Source organism: Podarcis liolepis (genome assembly GCF_965112155.1).
Source record: "Podarcis liolepis genome assembly, chromosome: 15".
Lineage (NCBI taxonomy): Eukaryota > Metazoa > Chordata > Lepidosauria > Squamata > Lacertidae > Podarcis > Podarcis liolepis.
Window position 1 is genome coordinate 35,837,028 of NC_139566.1, and position 19,501 is coordinate 35,856,528.

The following is a 19,501-nucleotide window of genomic DNA, read 5'->3' on the forward strand; positions in this document are numbered from 1 at the left end:
TCGTTCCACCCAGACTGTCAAGCAAAACTATGTTTGATACTAAGAACTATCTTACACAAAATCAGCATAGTAAGGTATCTACTATTAAAGAGCCTCAGGTGGAGGTCTTGCTCAGCCCAGCCACCTGACAGCATGTAGCTAAAGCTATCAGGAAGTCAAGCTGTGGCACCTCAACCATGCAAAGGAAATGGTTGGGCACTGAGTTATGACTCTGGCTGCTGAACATATTGGTTCGACACTCCCTCAATATATAAAAGCTAGTGTACCTTAACCACTCCAGCAAGACTGTAAAGCAGGTAATATTGAAGTATGGAAGGTTGTTAGAAAAGCAGATTGAGCCATTTCCAGGCTTATTAGTTGCTACCAAAGTGTGTGGCTCTTAAATGGTTTCTGCTTAAAATAACGGTATACTCATTGAACCTGATTAACGTGTGCAGTCCAGCTCTATTAAAATGAAGGGATACTTGCCACTTCTGTAACACGTTGTGGACTGGCCACATTTCTGCCTTTTTCCCTGACACTAGTTACTTAGCTACGGCAGTAAATACCTGTGATGGATTAATGAGCAAAGCACAAGGTGGTTGTGGTGACGATAATGAAGAGAGGGGCATAAAAACAAGTAATTTGGCTCTTAAATCAAAGCATCTATTCAAGGCATCTAGAATCCTGTGGTTCTGCAACTCCCAAATACATGTGCCTTGTAAAACTTCTGCAGAAATTAATTGACCACATTTGTATCCGTGGTTGTTGCTAAACAAAGATTTTGAAGCACAGGTGGTAGTGTGGCCGATCTATTGTTTAGTTTCTTCTGTTAGAAGCTAAGAACATCCTCCTGCTAATGGACTTCCCCATTTGCATGGACACTACTTCTGCCTCCCCTATATCACCCAGAATATTCGTAACTGCCTCCCAAGAGCTTCACCAAAATTCTGCAACATGGTAATGAAATGTCTATGGCTTTGATTGAGCTTATTGATGCATATTATAAAAGATGTTCTAGCTAGCACACTTTGGGTCTCCATGTGGAATTTAACTCCCCTCTGACTCAATAAAACCCCCCGTGAGAAGTGGCTTTAGCATCACTGAGATCGCTCAAGACTTAAGTGCCTTGAAAACTGACATCTGGAATCTTCCAAGTGCCGGATTCTAAGGGCTTTAGACGAATTGCTTGGGCAAAGGTGAACCGTCTATCCCTAACATTCTCACCTCTCCAGTTCCAGTCTCCCCCCATCCCTCCCCTCCACACAATACCGCAAAATAAAAAAACCCCAAGCACCTCTGACACAATGACTGTCATTCTACTCGCCTGCTCTATGTTTTGTAAAATGTCCTTCACCGTACCGCTCATTTCACTCTGAACAGGATAACACTCCATATTCCACAGGAGGTACTAGTGCAGAAGGGAAATGATATTAAACACGCGTGCTTCGTACGCCCCCACCGTCCCCACAAGCCTCCCAGCTGATCTCCTTTTGGTTGCATATTTTATACCTTTGACTCGTTTTGCTACCAGTCTGCCCTGCCCCACCAGACAAGCACAACCAATTACAGCTCTACGATAGATGTTAAAAGACAGAAAGGCTTAATTAATTTCACACCTTACAAACAAAAGCTACACTGTGAGAAGCTACTTATTTATCAGGTGGGAGTAGCAGTGGGAACACATCATGTAAGCTGAAAGACTCATCATCTCTGAATAAATATGCTCATTTACCTTTATCTTCTGCTGGTGGTGGTAGATCTGCCAGGCAATCTGTACGTGAACAGCACACCACTTGCCAGGCTTCTGCAAGCAAATGGATTTTAAAAACGGAGGTTTAACTTAAAATACCAGCAATCTGGAGCCATTTTCCCCCTTTGACAATACTCAGCTCACGAAAAGAGACTAGTCATTCATGATTGTTTTGTGGAAGAATGGAAGCCTTTTTTTGGAGTATTTAAAGAAATATTGTAGTATGCTAAATTCGTGAGCAGGATTTGAACTATGAGCAACAGAAGGAATGAGATTGTACGGTGGTCATGATATAAGAGAGAGAAGATTGAGTGCATCAAGGGGGAGAAATTAAAAACACCACGGAAAACATAAAAAAATCAAATAAAAATTATGTTTTGGAGTGTATATGTGAATTTTTTTGAAATTTAATAGAATATAATAATTAAAATGACTAGCCATTCACAGTGCTGGATATTGATTTGGTTTGTATAATTTAGAAATATGCAGTATTGTTTTCATGTGAGGGAAGATTACTTGTAACAAATTCCTCCTTTGTGGAGCGTGGAGAGCATCAGATCATATGATGCAATCCCACCCTGTTCAAAGATCTGTTAGTGAAGCCTGCTCAGGATATCATGTGTGTTTTGGATGCAAGATTAGCATCCTCAAGGTACAGGGACTTTTTAGGTTAGGTGCCCCTATGGCAGGGGTCTGCAACCTTTAAGACAAAAAGAGCCACTTGGACCCGTTTCCGAAGAAAAAACAACAACTGGGAGCCGCAAAACTATTGCGACATTTCAAACAAATATATCTCCGGAGCCACGATCTGACAGCGGGCGGGAAGGTGACGTCGGGACGGTGTGTGACTAACGCACGCACCGCCCCCATGCGACGTCACAGCCAGTACAGCGCCCGCCACAGTGAGGAGTGTCAGGGCGCACAATGCACCTCCTCCCCTCGCTAGTATCCGCCCCGGAGCCGCAGCAAAGATGTAAAAGAGCCACATGCGGCTCCGGAGCCGCAGGTTGCAGACCCCTGCCCTATGGGCTTCATTTACAACCCCCCGCCTAATATTTGCCTCCCTTAGGAGACAGGTAAAGCATTTTGTTATTCTCAGGCCTTTGAAAAACAGGCTCCTGCTTATGAAGGACAATCACACCGTTGCTGATCTGTTGAATTTAAAGGGGGGGGGGGCAGTATAAAAACCATGGTGCCCTCCTGGATCAGGCCAAAGTTAATTTAGTTCACCATCTTATTTTCATGAGCAGGACATGAAGGCAATCTGTCTTGTCCCCCCTGGAACTTGTGTTCAGAGGTACAGCCATGATGACTAATCACTATCTCTTCTTCACTCTCAATGGAAAATCCCTTTATTAAGTAAGAGGAAAGAGCATGAAAAGGCCTGATAAATATATAAAATAAACATATAAAGAAGCTCGAGTCGGGAGAACCATATTTTATTCTTCCCACAATCCAGAGGATTGCACATGCATTGATTTTTTCATCCTTAATTCATGAAGGAGAAGCCTCCTTTGGATTGCAGGCTCTAAGAAACTGTGTGATTGAAATCATGAAAATTTGTTTAGCACTGCAAATGCTTCATTTACATAATTTATGCAGGTAGCAGAATCTAGCTTTTCCTACTGTAGAATTTGGGCTAACTTGGAAAGTTGAAGCAGAAAGTGAATGCGAGGTATGAATCAAGAGTATTATTTAATCAACTTCAAAGGAAGTGCCAAGACAGATTTATGTCACATGCATGTACATTTTTACATTTACACAAATTATATTTTAAGAAAAGGTAGATTAAAAAAAATCCCTGACAAACCTTACTTACTCGTACTGGAGCCCGATAGGGGTCAGACACCTAAGGAAAAGGTGGAAAAACAGATCAGTCTTAGAAATTCAGTCATAAAGAGGAAAAGGAATTTAATTCGAGAGAATAGATGACAATAAACAGAGAAAATAAATCAGAGGAGAATTGTCACAGAGGAAAACCTCCTTTCATTAATTTGCACCAAGTTAGAAAGTGCCAAAGGGTGCCCTGCAGTCTTAGCACTGATGGAAACATGCCTTTATAAAAGCAGCTAGCAAGTAAGAATGTGGATTCTTTCAAGTTCAAAGTCAACTACTTGAAGCCATCCAAACTGGCACAACAGTTTGCATGACTGCTTGCACTGGAATAGTGCAGGTGCAACACATTTGGTGAACCCCCTATCCAGTTTGAGAACAAGCAAGACTCAAAACATAAATCTGTTTATGTGGTCCAGTTGGTTCATCTATTTACCCATTAACTTAAAATTCGGGTCTGCTAACCGGATCTGAGGATCCCGTTCTTTCTCCATCTTGCTTTTTTTTTAAAAAAAACAAAACAATAATATAACAAAGGGTTTTTTGTTTGCATAATAATAACATTTCCCATTTTTAAGTCACCTGCTCAGGAAAACCTGAGTCTGGGAAGCAATAGCACAGCCAAAGGGAAATGATCTACAATGAAATGAAAAAGGTACTTAAATGTACCTTTCCTAAAAAACCAGAGGCCTTTCTCTTGGGCATTGTCGGCCAATTGGTGACAAAGAAAGATAGAACTTTTTTTATGTATGCCACAACAGCAGCAAGAATACTCATCGCAAAGTATTGGAAGACACAAGATTTACCCACTGTGGAAGAATGGCAGATGAAAGTGATGGACTATATGACATTGGCCGAGATGACAGGCAGAATCCGTGACCAACGAAAAGAGACGGTGGAAGAGGAGTGGAAAAAATTTAAAAGCTACCTTAAGGACTACTATAAACTTAATGAATGCTAAAATGTTGTGGTTTCCAGAAGCAAAAGGGTACAGGGATATAAGGTTAGACTATAAAAGAGGACTAAGATGATAGAGATTGGAAAGTAACAATTGGGAGTTGCTAGTTGAACTATGGACATTGGGATGCAGAGAGGGGGGGTATGGGGAAGTCCAAGAAAAGAGGTTTATGAAAATATGTTTGAAATTATACGTGTATGTTTGTCTTTTTTAGTGTTTGTTTGTTTTTCTTAAAAATGTTGTAAAACCAATAAAAATTTTATAAAAAAAAAACAAAGGTTGTGACATTTCCCCTCTCTTTTTCTGCAGGAAAAATATACATTATATCTGATTTTAAGAGGGTTGAACCTTTAGTTGGAATCAGACAAAGACAGAAGTTTCACGTGCTTTACATACCCCTGGCGTCTTTTGCAGAAGAGTATGGTGTACTGCTCCAGGCCTACTCGCTACGTCAATAGGATTTGAAGTCTGCAATGAAAGGAGAAGACAATAAATAAAAGTTCCACTGCTCCAGCCATGATTTAATGAGACCCTGTTAAAACAGAAAGATTGTAGTAGATATGCAGAGTTAGTTAAGATTAGTATGGTAGCTTAGTATGTTTCTGTAGGAAGGGTTTCAATTAAACGCCCTCTGAGAACTCATGCTTGCTATTTGGTGCCTTAGGCCTGGATTTTTAGGCCTCTGTTGTAGCCAGGAGCACCTTCGCACAACCAAGATGGGTTCGGTGGCTCTGTCCTTTTCTGGAACCTCCCAGCCTGGCCACAGTGATTCATGCCCTATTTGGCTGTTGTTCGGATTATTGCTAATAGCCTGGGGGACTGCCTCTGAAGAGACGTGGAAATTTCAGCTGGTTCTGAATTCTGCAGCCAGATTCTTATGGGGTTGGGATATAGGACATGTGTTGTACTGACTCCTTTGGCTGCCTAGTTGCTGTCACTACATAAATAAGTGCATGGCTCCTGAACTGGGTGAATGTAGTGCTGCTTTAAGTTCACCCTGTGTAGTTGCGGAATGTAAAAGGTAAAGGTAAAGGACCCCTAACAGTTAAGTCCAGTCACAGATGACTCTGGGGTTGCGGTGCTCATCTTGCTTTACAGGCCAAGGGAGCCGGTGTTTGTCCTCAGACAGTTTTTCTGGGTCATGTGGCCAGCATGACTAAGCTGCTTCTGGTACAACGGAACACCAGAACCAGAGCAGCGCACGGAAACACCTTTTACCTTCCTGCCGGAGCAGTACCTATTTATCTGCTTGCACTTTTTGGCGTGCTTTTGAATTGTTAGGTTGGCAGGAGCAGGGACCGAGCAACGGGAGCTCACCCCCTTGCGGGGATTCGAACTGCTGACCTTCTGATGGCCAAGCCCAAGAGGCTCAGTGGTTTAGACCACAGCGCCACCTACGTCCCTTGTTGCGGAATGAGGTGCTCACAAAAAATGATATGACTTGCTCAGTAAGTGGCAGAGCTAGGGACAGATCCTTTTCTGACCAAGGTGGGGATGAGAGAGGTGTTCTCACCCCCTGGCATGTTTAATTGGTTGCAGAGGCTTTATCCTGAGTATCCCAATTGTAAAAGCTTTCAGTGCTCACGACTGTAGAGATCTTGGAAATATGGTAGAAAAGTGGAAACAGAGCGTACGATGGTAAATGCTTTGTGCATCTGTGTCCCAAACATTCTGAAAGTTGACTTCTGAATAGGTTCATCACGGGATAGGGACCCATCATACTCAGCAGGATTGGACGGAAGCAATTTGCTGCCTCAGGCGGAACAGCAAAAAGCACCCTCAGAACAGTCAAGGAGTGCAGTAACCAAGGTCAGTTAAGATATTTAGGCAAGCTCCTTTCCCCCTCCCTGGTGGTATCAATACAAGAGCAATAATAAAAGTGAATAGCAATTTGCTGCCCTTTCATAACCCCCAAGCAGCTGCCTCACGGTAATTTGTGCAGCATTTAGTGCTCTTCCCTCAGTTACCATATAGCCACTGGCTAGAAACCAGGGATATGGAACCTTTATTAGTCAGCAGACCACATTCCCCTCGTGTGCCACCTTCTGGGGGTCAGATGCTAGGGGGGGGGGCGAGGCAAAAAACAGGTTGAGCAACCAATGCAAATCTTTGCTTTCTACAGTTCCAGCTACAGTGGTACCTCCAGTTACATACGCTTCAGGTTACAGATGCTTCAGGTTACAGACTCCGCTAACCCAGAAATAGTACCTCGGGTTAAGAACTTTGCTTCAGGGTGAGAACAGAAATCGTGCTCCGGCAGCACGGCAGCAGCGGGAGGTCCCATTAGCTAAAGTGGTGCTTCAGGTTAAGAACAGTTTCAGGTTAAGTACGAACCTCCAGAATGAATTAAGTACTTAAACTGAGGTACCACTGTATACAAAAGTTAGGGGTTTCTACGCCCCGCCCCACCTCTCGTCCAGGTAGGCAGGAGGCTTTACCACTGTTCAATGACACACTCCAGCCAGGCAAAATCGCCTGAGTGTTTGGGTGAGGGGTTTGTGGCCTAGGGTTGCACAGAGGTAGAGTCCTAGGAAGGCTGCATCTGGCCCCAGACTAGAAGTTCCCCACCCCTGCTATAGACCCTTAGAAGCAGCCACATTCGTTTTGCTTTTTTTTTTTTTTTGCTCTTTTGGACATAAATATAATTTGTTTTTTTAAAATGATTTATTTTAGCTGTCAGCTTTGGGTGGTGGAGCCCATTCTACAACTTAGTCATGGTGTGTGCTACACTTTCTGGCTTCTTTGTGCAAAAAAGATTTTGCCTCATTAAAGGGAGATGAGCGCACATATTCCTGTGCATTCTTCTCTTCCTAGCAACAATGCTGCCCCTTCCTCACTGAAGACACATTTGCCTTTTATACATGTGAAATTGCACCACTGAGCTTGTACATCCATTCGCCTTGGAACCTTGCTAATTTCCTCTATTATTTTAGCAGGAGCAATAGCTGTTTATGGATGCAACAGTGCATGTTTAAAGGCTGTTGTTTTGAAACTAGATTTTTTTAAATTAAAAAAAACGGCCTGTAAATCTATGAGGAAGTAGGAAAAGCAGAAATCACACTATAGCGTATGATTGGATAGAACACCAAAAGGTGTTTTTTTAATTTTTTGCCTGGGGTGCAATTCTGTACAGTAGTTAACCAAGCCCTGAGGTTATACCTCCAACCTGGCATGATCGGTCCCAGGAGAGCCCTGTCTGGTTGGAGGGAATGGGGCTCTGAGCCAGCAATCAGTCTTTTCCTTCCCATGGCACTGCACCTGTTGTTCTTCAAGATGAGTGCAGAAAGTTTAGCTAATTCCCTAGCTAGGCAGTTAACCGATTAAACGGGCCAAATTGCTGTCAGATTTCAAACAAGGAGGCTTAAGGAGCAACCTGCAAACATACTTCTGTAACTTAAGTATGAGAGGTCAAGGATGGTTTTTAAAGTTGAAAGAAAAAGAACAAAAGGACGCAACGAAAGACTCCTGAGTTGTGTGTGGAAAGGAGAAGGTGGGGGAGATTCTCCCATGAGCGGAAGGGCTGTCAGGCCCCTTTTGTGAACTGATGGGTAGGGAGGCAAAAATAACAGCTATGATGCATTTTAAGGTCACATCACATTAATAGTGTGAGTGATAGAGTGCCCTTTGGTCCTTCTGTCCCCCTGAAGACAGATGGAAATGCTTCCTTCGGCAAAGTAAATTGAATACTTTTGACCTTTTCAAGTTCTTAGCTCATGAGAAATGGCCTTTGGGAAAGTAGCTAAGAAGTTTGCAGTCAGGTTGGATTCATGTGGTGGGGATTTACATATGAGGCCTCGGGGAAGTGACATGAGAAGTGGGGGGGGGGGAAACAAAAACAAACTCCTTGCTTCACAGGGCAAGGAGGACAGAATTCATTATGCCACGGTCAGCCACCGAATGCGTCTGTCATGATGATCTAGGGCTTAAGGCGGCCACATGGGAGGAAGAGGAAAGTTTGAGAAGAAAAAGGTTAGGATGATTTGTGTGGATTTCAGCTTTATCTTTTCTCCAAGGAGATGAATCATTATCGCTGCAAGTTGTGGATAATTTAGGTGCGTCCACATGCTCCCCATTCAGTCAAATATAGCAACACAATGTTGTAAATCTGAGGGACTGCTTTCCCCCTTGGGGAAGGTTCATGTGCTGTTAGAGAAGACTGGCCAATTTTGTTGCTATGCATCCCCTGTACACACAGTACAGCAGGGGGTGAGGATCCTACAACCTTGGGGCCAAACACAGCTCTTCCTATCTGGCCTTTGGGACTTCCCCCAGGCCATGTCACTGACTGCCCTGCTCTGTGTGCTCCTTGGGTGCTTTTGCCTAGTTGGGATATGTCTTTGGACCGAGAATGCAGCCTTCTATCCAAAGGCTGGTGTTACATTTCTTATTTGTCTGACTTTTGCCTCTGGCCCCACCCACAGTTGATACTTGCTCCCCACTCCGAAGGGTACCCATGAAGGAATGTGGCCCTCAGGCCGATAAAAGATCCCCCATCCCTATGGTACAGAATCATTCAGAAATAATTTATCTACTGACTACATTCATACAACCAGTTGCCTCAGGTTGATTAGAGCCTGGTTGTTGGGAAGTGGGGTGGGGTGGGGTGGGGGAACTCAAACTGACTAGATAAAAGCCCTAAAAGGCTGTCAGAGTTCCATCTATTTAAGAACGTCAGTATCCCACCATTTCAGAACCAACCAAGGCATCTTAATGCACATTTAGACAAACAAGAAAACACAAGCCACTCTGGTGGGCTGACCACACGGGAGAGAAATGAGAGAAGAGCAGAGCAATAAGGCAGCACAGGTAGTAGGGGGGTGGAGTGACCAAGGTGGCATGGGGGAGGGGAGCAGAAAGACCAGGGTGCATGGACGTAACCCGAAATCAAGTACATAAATAGAAATACTTAACTAATTGAGATTCTGCCCCCCCAAAAAAACAAAGCTTCGCCCCCCAACAGAAATCCTGGCTATGTCCATGCAAGGGTGCATGGGGGGTGGAAAGAGAAAATGAACTGGACAGGGTGGTAAGGGGGGAAGGTAGCCTCACGGGTGGCACCTTGACCAGGGCCCTTCAAACCTGGCAATAATACTGGGGTGGGGATTGGGGACCCACTCATCTAATCTGGACTGTGCTCATAAAATGGAGTCTCACAATGGCTGGAGCACGTTGCAGAAGAATATGGAAAACAGTGGTTGTCTTGGACCAATTTTATGAGGTGTGAAGAGGGTGGTTTTTCTGGTCAAATTCCTTCCTTCTAAATAGTGGCTTACATGAAATTGCAAGAAATCCCTAGGCCCACTCTATATTGCTGGTGTGCATCTAATGATGAAATCAAGCAGAAAACAGCAATCTGGAGCAAAGAACCGTGCAATCAGGCTGTGAAGCAGCCCACAAATTTGCAAAATTAATATATAAACAAGAAAATTAAAAATAGCAAAAAACTAGATTCAAAGTCCCAACGACTGCACTAGGCTTGCTGAACAACTGGTCTGACTTAGCATAAGATAGCTCCTTCCGTGAAACAGCTTGGTAATAAAGACAGAAACCAAAGGATGACCATTGTCTAGTGCAGTGTTTCCCAACCGGTGTTCCGCGGCACACTAGTGTGCCGTGAGACATTGGCTGGTGTGCCGTGGGAGGGAGGCGGGCGAGTCGGGCGGTGAGAGGCGGCGGCGGCGAGGATCCGCGTTGAGCCGGGGGCGGCTCCGCGGTGGTGGTGCCGAGGTTTCTCTCTCCATTCTCCCCTCACACACACACACAGGAAATAACACAGGATCAGCTGACAGGACCCAGCCAATGGGGCGGCGGCGGGGCAGCGCGTGCAAAAGAGAGGAGCGCGAGACAGCGGACGAGGAGGAGGCCGGCATGTCCGGGCAGCAGCAGCAACAACAGCAGCAGCAGCAACTCCCGGCGATGGCTCCTCAAGCCCCGGGCAACCCTACTCCCTCACCGGCCTCGGCCGCCCTCCTGCTCCACCCGCCGCCGCCTCCCCCGCCGCCGCCGGCCACCTCGGCCCCGCCGCCGCCCCCTCCTCCGCCCGCTATCGCCGCCACCACCACAACAGCCGCCGCCGCCTCAGCTGCCGCCGTCCCTCAGTCCCTCGCTTTGCTGCCTCCTCCCCCCCACCCCCAAAGCTTGGAGGTTCCCCGGCAAGGGGGAGGGGAAAAAATTGAAACTTTCACTTTCGTGCGTCCCTTCCGGCGTGACGCTGCGAGCTGACGTCACGGGGCTGTAATGGTGGTGTGCCGCGAGATTTTTTTCATCAAACAAGTGTGCCTTTGCCCAAAAAAGGTTGGGAAACACTGGTCTAGTGCAGGGGTTGTTAACCTGGTCCCTACCGCCCACTAGTGGGTGTTTCAGGATTCTAGGTGGGCGGTAGGGGGTTCTATGGCACAAGCTGAATCCTCCTTCCATCAAGCACTGGTGGGCGGTAAGGAAATTTTACCATCAAGAAAGATGCATTAGTGGGCGGAAGGTATAAAAAGGTTGACTACCCCTGGTCTAGTGCATTAGCTGTTGTCCTAAAGGTTTTGAAGCTGCTGCATTACTCCATCAAGAAATGAAGACCCCTGATTTGAGTCAGTCCAGTTGGTTCTGCAAGGAAGTGGCAACCACAGTTGTTTGGAGGCATCCTCTTCCTCCAAACCCACATCCCGCGCCAAAACTGAGTGGGGAAATGGCTGTACAAAGATGATCGCTTTGGGCACGCATCCTCCGCATGCCAGCAGAGGGTAAACAGGGTTACAACCAGTGAGGGACAGCTCAAAATCAGACCCACTGTGTCACAGCAAACAGAGTGTTGGATTTGGACCAGGAAAGCCTATGAACAAACCTCTGTTTAATCATGAGGCTCATTAGGTGACCTTAAGCCACTCACCATCTTTCAGTCTAACCAACCCTCACAGGCCTGCTATGGGGGGAACTGCCCCACAAGCTCCTTGGGCAATAAATGCACAGAAGGTTAGGCTAAGATCAGGAATGCTTTTGAAAAGGAGAGATGGGAGCCTGGAAATACAGGTCCTTATATTACTGTCTTCCACAAAGGTCGTAATTCCCACTCATGTATGCAAGTTCACAAAAGAAAGGCTCCACCTGAACCCTAAGCTTATCGTTCGAACTGCAGACTACATTTTATGTATATTTGCAACGCAGATAGCGAAGCTGCCTCTTCGGCAAATGCTCTTCCTTTTATCTCTGCATGGAGATATGTCTGCAGAAGCCGCTGGAGCTTTGGGGGGTTGCATTTCCTCGCCCTTCTAAAAATCTACAATCCTACACTACAATTCTATACCCACTTACCCAGGATTAAGTCCCACTGAATTCAGTGGGGTTTACTTTTTACAGCTCGGATCACATTGCTCATGTTTCTATAAAGACTTTACAAATGGAAAGAAAGCAATCTCAAGCCTGGCACCATGAGAGCTTTTAAGCAACAAACGTAGTAAGAGAGACGGTAAAAACTAGCTGAGCCTTCTACTACAACGCCATTAGGGCCACCCTCCATGCTATATGTAAGTTTCTTTGTTTGCTAACATTGGGTGGGGTGGTTGCCAGTGTTTAAGGGGTACAGGGTCACCCTCAGAAGCCTAAAGTTACTATGCTATTGATGATCTCAGCTCCCTAAAAAAATAAAAAATCTCTGTGTTTTGTTTGTTGGGTTGTTAAGGGGTTTCTGCAATATCAGTGGAGCAATACCACTGCTTTGGCCTGGCCCAGTTTCCAGCTCCAGAGCATGGAGGGTAGTTATCTCTTTACACCAATACTAGGAGCCCTCCTGCAGAATAATGTGGCCTTTTTCTTCTGCACAGCCATTTCAGAAGTTGTCCATTATGAGCCGTATTCTTGTGTTAATATAAACATGATATCCAGAATTCTAAGTATCAGTTGACATGTCTGCAAAACTGCTTCAGGATTTGAGTGTCTGCAAGAGACAACAGGGATGGGAACAGATAAGCCACACAGGCTAATCTGACTAAGCACATATTGCGTTTGCTTAAGTTCTAAAAAATCTTATTTGAAGCGTAGCACTCTCTTCTGATAAAGAGCCAGCATCTACCCCAGCCCTTCCAAGCCACATTTCTGCAAAACAGTTGGGGCTGCCTACATTATTTTCACTTGGCTTCCCTATATGATGCTAGTTACCCAGTGGTAAGGGAAAGGCTAATTGCAAACAGAGGCTGCAGCTTAGCTGATCAGTTTCACAGATGGTGTAGTTTCTGCTGGTGAGTTTCATTGCAGCTGTCTGATGACCGATTTGAGAGTGGCTGCAGTTTCAAAACCATTTGGTACGCACAGAATCTTTTGCTGCAGCGGTGTAGGGGGGGGGGGAGTTGGATGGCAGGTGTGTGCAGGGGCCCAAAGATTCGCCTTATATGTGCATCTGTGTGTTTTAAAACTGTCAACTGTACTGGCTGCATTTCAGTCTGTAATTCAGGCTCAAAGGCACTTTGTATAAAATGAAGCTTTGCATTCCCCATTCACTATAATGGGGAATGTAAAAATGGCTATGACACTTTCCTGTTTGATAAAAGTGGATGAAATGTTTGCAGAGTTCTGAAGAGTTCTGCTTTGTTTTTTGGATAGAGCAAAGCAACATAGGATTTAAAACAAAACAAAACCCCCTGAAAGGAATCTTTTAATTCGTACAAAAATTATCCATGGATGTGCTTTAGCAAAATATACAAACAAACCCAGAGTTCTTCAGTGCTCAACAGGCAGTATTATGGGCAGCCTCACTTTTTGCAAAGCTCATGGACCCTGGGAAACATGGAGATATGGGAAAACTAAGACAACACTAGAGTTTGTGGGGATTCTGATCAGACTTAAAGGGGTTTATTGACATCACACTTTGACTCAGGGAGGGAGAGACCCCTGATTCACCTCATCATTTGACCCTCACACAGAACTGATGCACACCCCTATTGTGTACCCATATACTGCACCAGGCACTTGGCTATTTTTGCCCCATGTGCACACATCCAGAATTCTTACAGTGTATACGCACAATAAAATACGCACATGAAGAAAAAGAGCTCCATTCCCCAAATACCTGCCTATAGAAAAAAGGTACTGCAAAGCAGCTGTGGAGCCCAATCCAGAAGCGATTGGGGAGACCTGCTTGCTGCCCACTAACATCACCCATGCAGCTTCTAGTAAAATAATTGTGTTAGGTCATCACAGTCAATGCTTCTCCCAAATGACCCCCAATTCTCTTGCCACTTGCAAGAGGTGGGCTGAGTGAAATGACACGTTCCTTTATTTTTTAAAGGCAGTTGTGGGGAACCTTTGGCCCTCCAGATTTTGCTGAACTACAACTCCCATCACCCCTAGCATTGGCCATGCTTGTTGGTGATGATGGGAGATGCAGTTCAACAACATCTGGAGGGCCAAAGGTTCTCCGCTCCTGCTTTAAAGAATATGACTAGGGCAGAAGTAGGCAGTGTGGTACCCTTGAGATGTTGCTGCACTACCATTTCCACAGTCCTCAAACACTGGGGCCGATGAGAGAGACGGAGTCCAAAATATCTGGAGAGCACCACAATGGCTACCTGTGTACTAGGGAGACCTAGGTCAGCAGCAGCAAGAGGTTCCACCTCCCTCCCTGGAAATATATTGGTAGACCTTTAGGGAGCTACTTTCTTTAACTATCAAGCAAATTGCACAAGGGAAACAGATGTGCCTAGTGAAAATAATAATTCGATCAAGAAATACACATGTGTTTATATTGCAGCTACATTTGAATCATGCTTTCTTTCGTATGGGCAACAACAACAAAAATGAGCCTGTGGAAAAAATGAAACCATAATAAATTTGTACCTTCGGCTGAAATGCTCCCTGAAGTGACCCAAAAGGACCTGAATGTGGAAGCAGAGGTGGCATCCCAGGCATTGCTGGAGGATAGCTTGGAAAGAACTAGGAAGGGGGAAAGGGGGGCGGGAAGAGAGAGAAAAGGAGAGAGGTGGTTACATTACAGATAAGTAATAGATGTGAGAGACAAGTTTGGTGCAAATCGTAGGAACTTGTTGTTCCACAACAAAAATTACCAAATCAATTTCAAGCCCTTTATTGGTTAGACGCTGAGGGAGCTTGCCTAACTCATGATTCCTTCAAGAGCTCATTTTTAACAAACAAACAACTAACCCGCTTTAAATATGCTGTATCGTTTAAGGAGGATACTATTTTAAAGGAATATTCTATTTTCATGCACTCACTCAAAGCACATTTGCTAATATTTTGATTGTGAGCTTGGTGACCTGCTATCCAATCTCTAAAGAGATTTGTACTTCTGAGTAACTCGCAAGTCTTCTGCATTTGGCCTCTTCTGAGAGACTTGGTTTGTATCGAGGGTGAATTTACCCAGTGTGTTAAGCAGCTCCCAGCACTAAAATGAATGCGCCCTTTCTAGTGAAACACAAATGTTACCCTTACTGTGGATCAGGAGCCTAAATCTGCCTTTCTAGCTGGATGTTGGGAATCTCTATAAGCCTTGCCCCCTCCCGAGGTCACACCCCTCTGCACCCTAGAATGACAGAATTGAAGAGGTGGAAGGGATCACGAGGGTCATTTAGTCCAACCTCTGCAGTGCAGGAATCTTTTGCTCAACGTGGGGCTCAAACTCACAACCCTGAGATTAAGAGTCTCATGGTCTATCAATGGATAGAAGCACCCTGCCTTGCTGGAATGTGTCCTTGAACTATAATGCTGCCTTTCATTTCCTGGATGGAGAGGTATATATGTGTGTGTGTAGAAAACCACTCACTTTTGCATAGTTTTAATGTGGCCTACTATGTCACATGTATTGACCTGCCCACTTTGCCTCTTTCCCCACCCATCAATGTTATATTGCCCCTGGAAGGTTCCCTGTGACAAAATGCGGCTCTTGGGCTCAAAAGAGTTTCCCACCTCTGCTACAGATCACCTACAAAATCCTTCATTGGAATCATGGCATCAGCAAGAGGTGTTCAGGAAGGGCTACCACAATCAGTGGGTGATATGAAGGACATATTGCATTAGCATTATACGATGCCCTAGACATCACACCATCAAGGCAAGCTAGTTGTTGAACAAGAGTATTGCCTTATTCAGCTCGAGAGACCTAAAGAGAAGGATGCAAAGCTCTACACTCCCATCCTTAGACAATGGGAGCAGGCCTGCTGTGTGCCGCTACTGTAGTTTATCCATATATTTTTTTAATTTTATCTTCGGAGCACTAAGTATTAGAAAATTGGTTGTTGTTTTTAGCAAACGAAAGCAGAGATTCTCAGAATGAGCAATCCTGTGTTTGTGATTGCTGTCCAACTGCACAGAACTGCACAGCTCTGCTTATGCACCCGATTATACAGCCTGAAACTTTTTGTAACGGTTCTGCTTTTGCCAGAGCAGGATGTCACTGTAGTAACAGCTGTCAAGCCTCTTTTCTACATACATATTTAAGGTGGGGTTGCCAGTCCTCAAGAAAGCATTAAATGCTTTCCTTCGGGGGGGGGGGAGAGAGAGACATTTCCAACAGATGTCTATAAGAAGCAAAAGGGACATCCATGGGACAACGGATGCTCTGTTGAGAAGAATGGAAAGCTTTCATTTTTACCAGAGGGGGAAAATTAGCCTCTGCTACCATTCTTAATTCTGCTATTATAGCTCTCCTGCAAAACATGCCACTTTAGCAAGTGTGAAAGCAGCCTGCTTGGGATCTTTAATCTTTATCTGCCTCCCAGTTACAAGGTAATTACCACAGTTGCCAACCATGAAGTCCACTATTATCAGCACACACTTTTAATTTTCCACAGTATGCGGTCCCAGAACGCTGCTTCTGATGCAGCAACTGATAAAAAGGAACGGCAGAGCAAGGGCAGGCAGGAAGTGTACCAACAGGCAAGCAATTCTAGAGTGTTGCTGAAAGGCTTGAATTCGGACACTATCCTTTACATCAGGATGACTGGCTGAAGAATCCTGTTTAGCATGAAAGCTCATTTATTCTTACTGTGACAAAACTGGCCCAATTAAAGAAACAACAACCAGACATGCCATTATTGCTTTTGCATAGTAGTCTCTGACACTAGCATGGCAGTGGCTGTTTGCATCATTTTTTGGCTTCTTATCAATGAGTGTTTTTGAAGTTACAGGTGAGAAATTTTCTTTTTTAAGACTGGCAGGATATTCTGGTGTACAAGCTAGTTCCCATCTTGAGAGAAGATTTTGATAATGAGTTGTCACAATGTCGGGAAAGCTGATAACGTATTTCCATGTGGCATTCTGTTAGGGTAACTGAACAGAACTGGACTAGACAGCAGTGGCTATGGGAATGGATTCACAAATGTCTGAAAGAATCAGCTTAAGAAATAATTGCAATGCATGGCTGTCATCTCAGAAAGAGCTATCAACTGGAATTTCACAAGTGTCTATTATGCCCATGGACCACTTTTGTTCAATCTTATAATTAGAGATTTACATATATAGTTTTATCAAATGTGCTGAGGATATAAAGCCAGGAGGTGGTGCATACACTCTGGATGACAGCATCAATAATTCAGAACACCTACACTAAATTTGGAGAGAAAAAAGAGCCGAAAGTGACAAAAAAATCTTATAGGCAAGTTATTGGAATTAGGTGAGCTATGTCCAGTAAATAAGTAACGAAAAATGGAGAATAATGGTGACAGATCTATTCCTGGGGAATAGCAGTACTGAACAAGGCCAGCAGAGTTAAAATATATCCAATTCTAACTCTGCTGGCCTTGTTCAGTACTGAGCTTGTTCAGTGAGCTAGTGTGTGCCTGTTTAGTTTTCTAACCCTTTCTAACCACAGGACAAAAGTGAGCCCCTAACCCCTGGCTAGTCTACAACTGAACTACTGTGTTATGCTTGAGTCACTAAATTTGAAGAAAGATGTATGAAGACTGGAAGACACTAACTTAGTTCTTATTGTGGTGGTATAACAGGTGCCGGGCTGTAACACTTCAGCCTATAGCTCACATGGTTCAGAACTCCTTCACATCAAAGGCTAGTTGTCAATGAGAAGGGTTCTAGCATAGTCTTCTTCTGGATATGTTAGTTTTTATATGTGCGGGGAACGCTTTTGGATGAAGAGGTTCATGTGAGTTCCAGCTCAGAATCAGCAGTGGTATTGTACAGACTTAGCATTCCTTTTGCAATCCTACTCAGAAGCAAGTTTCAATGGGCAATACTCCCAAGCAAATAGGTATAGGATTGTAGCCTGAGAAACAGGTGTCAGAAAGCAGCAGCCAACACTGAATTAGAGGAAGAACATTTGATGAATGATTGAATTAAAGGAATTTTATGGTGTTAAAATAAACTTAAGGGAAGGGAATTCACTTAAAAACAACAATACAGAGACAAGAGCTAAAGCTTGCTACATCAAATACCTGCAAGGAAAGCCCCCAGCAAGTTCAAACATAGAAACCAAAACCAAATAAAAAAATAAAAACCCAAACCCACAAATGCACTCACGTTGGAATGTCGAAAATAAGGGTTATCAAGTTTGGGAGCGTACTTGTCGAACTGGAAGAAAAAGAGAAATAAGACAAAAACAAATGAGAATATATTTCTTCAGCACTGGGTTGCAATCTAAGCACAATGAAGCATGCTCCCAGGTGTATAAGATCCAGTTTAGCTAGTGTGTTTTTTTTGAGGGAGGTGGCAATGGGGAGTTTATTTTAAGGGCACATGTATATATTCCAAACTTCACAGCCTCTTAAACCTGCAGCTTTGCAACGGGAAAGCAGCAAGTTCAGGCATCTAGCACATAAATCTTTACCGTCGCCTACAAACTTCCTCAAGAAGCCAGTCAACACCCTAAATCATTTCTAAAAGTTAGATTTTATGATACAGCTGTATGAGCTGGAGCAGAACTTAAGATAATCTACCAGCACTCATCTCATTTTTAAAAATCATGCAGCCCTTACTTAGCTCAGCCAGCTCCTTGAAAAAAGGCGTAAGAAAAATCAGACAAGACTGCAAGATAGAGCCACCCACTGCGGATCTGCCCTCATGTTTTTTGTCCTGGCGTTTTGTCCCCTTGCACTGTGCACCTGACCTATGCCCCCATCAGTATTCTTTCCATGCCCCGTGAAGAATGTGCACATTCCAATCTTAAGCAAAAGGGAGGTGTGCTGAGGGAAGGCGCAGAATGGTGAGCAATGACCCCTTTGAAATGCCACTCGTTCAGCAAGCCAGCTGTTGTGTGCTCTCCTCCATACAGGAGAGCAGATTTGCAATTGTGTTAATTACAGTTATTACCGGAGTCATGTACCCTCCAGTGTAAATACTATAAATTACTAAAACACATGCAGCTGGCGGTTTCAACGCCACCCGCTCTGGCATTAGGATTAATAAACCCATTTAGTGGAATATAAGAAGATGGGAGCTCAAGCACAACAAAAGAGGGTGCGGCAAAGCTGTTTTCACTCTTCAGCTTGACATCAACAGGGCGTGGGTGGGCAGGAAGGGAACTCTTTTTCCAGCAAGATCAGATATCAGGATTCTTAAACAACATGCCAGGCCTTCCAAGGAAAAGTTCTGAGATTGCTTTATGAAAGAAGGAGAGTAGGGAGGTATTTGCACGTTGCTTAAACACCTGTGGATGGACATTGGGGGAGGCAGAAATGGCTCTCATTGTCCTGCAGTTAAGCGGATTAGAAGCAAACAATGTCGTCATACCATCAGCCAGTGTGGTAAAGAAAGGCAAGAAATGTCATTTCCTATGAGCTTGCCCCACAATGCCTGTTTTGGAACATTTGTTGCTTCGCTACAAAAAAAAAGCAGTGCGTTCCTTCAAAAAGAGAGAAAATATTGAATCTTGCTTTATGCAGTGTACCAAAAAAATAAAAATAAACATTGCCTTGTGTGAAAAAAGGTTGTTTGGAGAATTTACAAAACTGAGAACAGCAGCAGTGGAAAAGGAACAAAACCAAATGGCATCGCTGTAAAACCTGAGAGCCAAGGAGGCAGGAAAAGCT

General features: G+C 44.3%; 1 protein-coding gene across 10 annotated transcripts in view; it reads right to left on the bottom strand.

The window, feature by feature from the left end:
- FBRSL1 (fibrosin like 1) overlaps window positions 1–19,501 on the bottom strand; it is a 791,959-nt gene that overhangs the window by 16,128 nt on the left and 756,330 nt on the right. For 6 of the 10 annotated variants that reach the window (XM_083476390.1, XM_083476383.1, XM_083476382.1 and 3 more), the window contains 6 exons: window positions 17,994–18,044; window positions 14,343–14,438; window positions 4,920–4,991; window positions 3,543–3,581; window positions 1,715–1,786; window positions 1,307–1,390 (listed from right to left, as the gene is read on the bottom strand). In XM_083476390.1, coding sequence (XP_083332516.1) covers window positions 1,307–1,390; window positions 1,715–1,786; window positions 3,543–3,581; window positions 4,920–4,991; window positions 14,343–14,438; window positions 17,994–18,044 — 414 coding nt within the window. The remainder of the gene's footprint in view (window positions 1–1,306; window positions 1,391–1,714; window positions 1,787–3,542; window positions 3,582–4,919; window positions 4,992–14,342; window positions 14,439–17,993; window positions 18,045–19,501) is intronic. The other 4 variants (XM_083476386.1, XM_083476388.1, XM_083476381.1 and 1 more) reach the window with 3 other exon arrangements.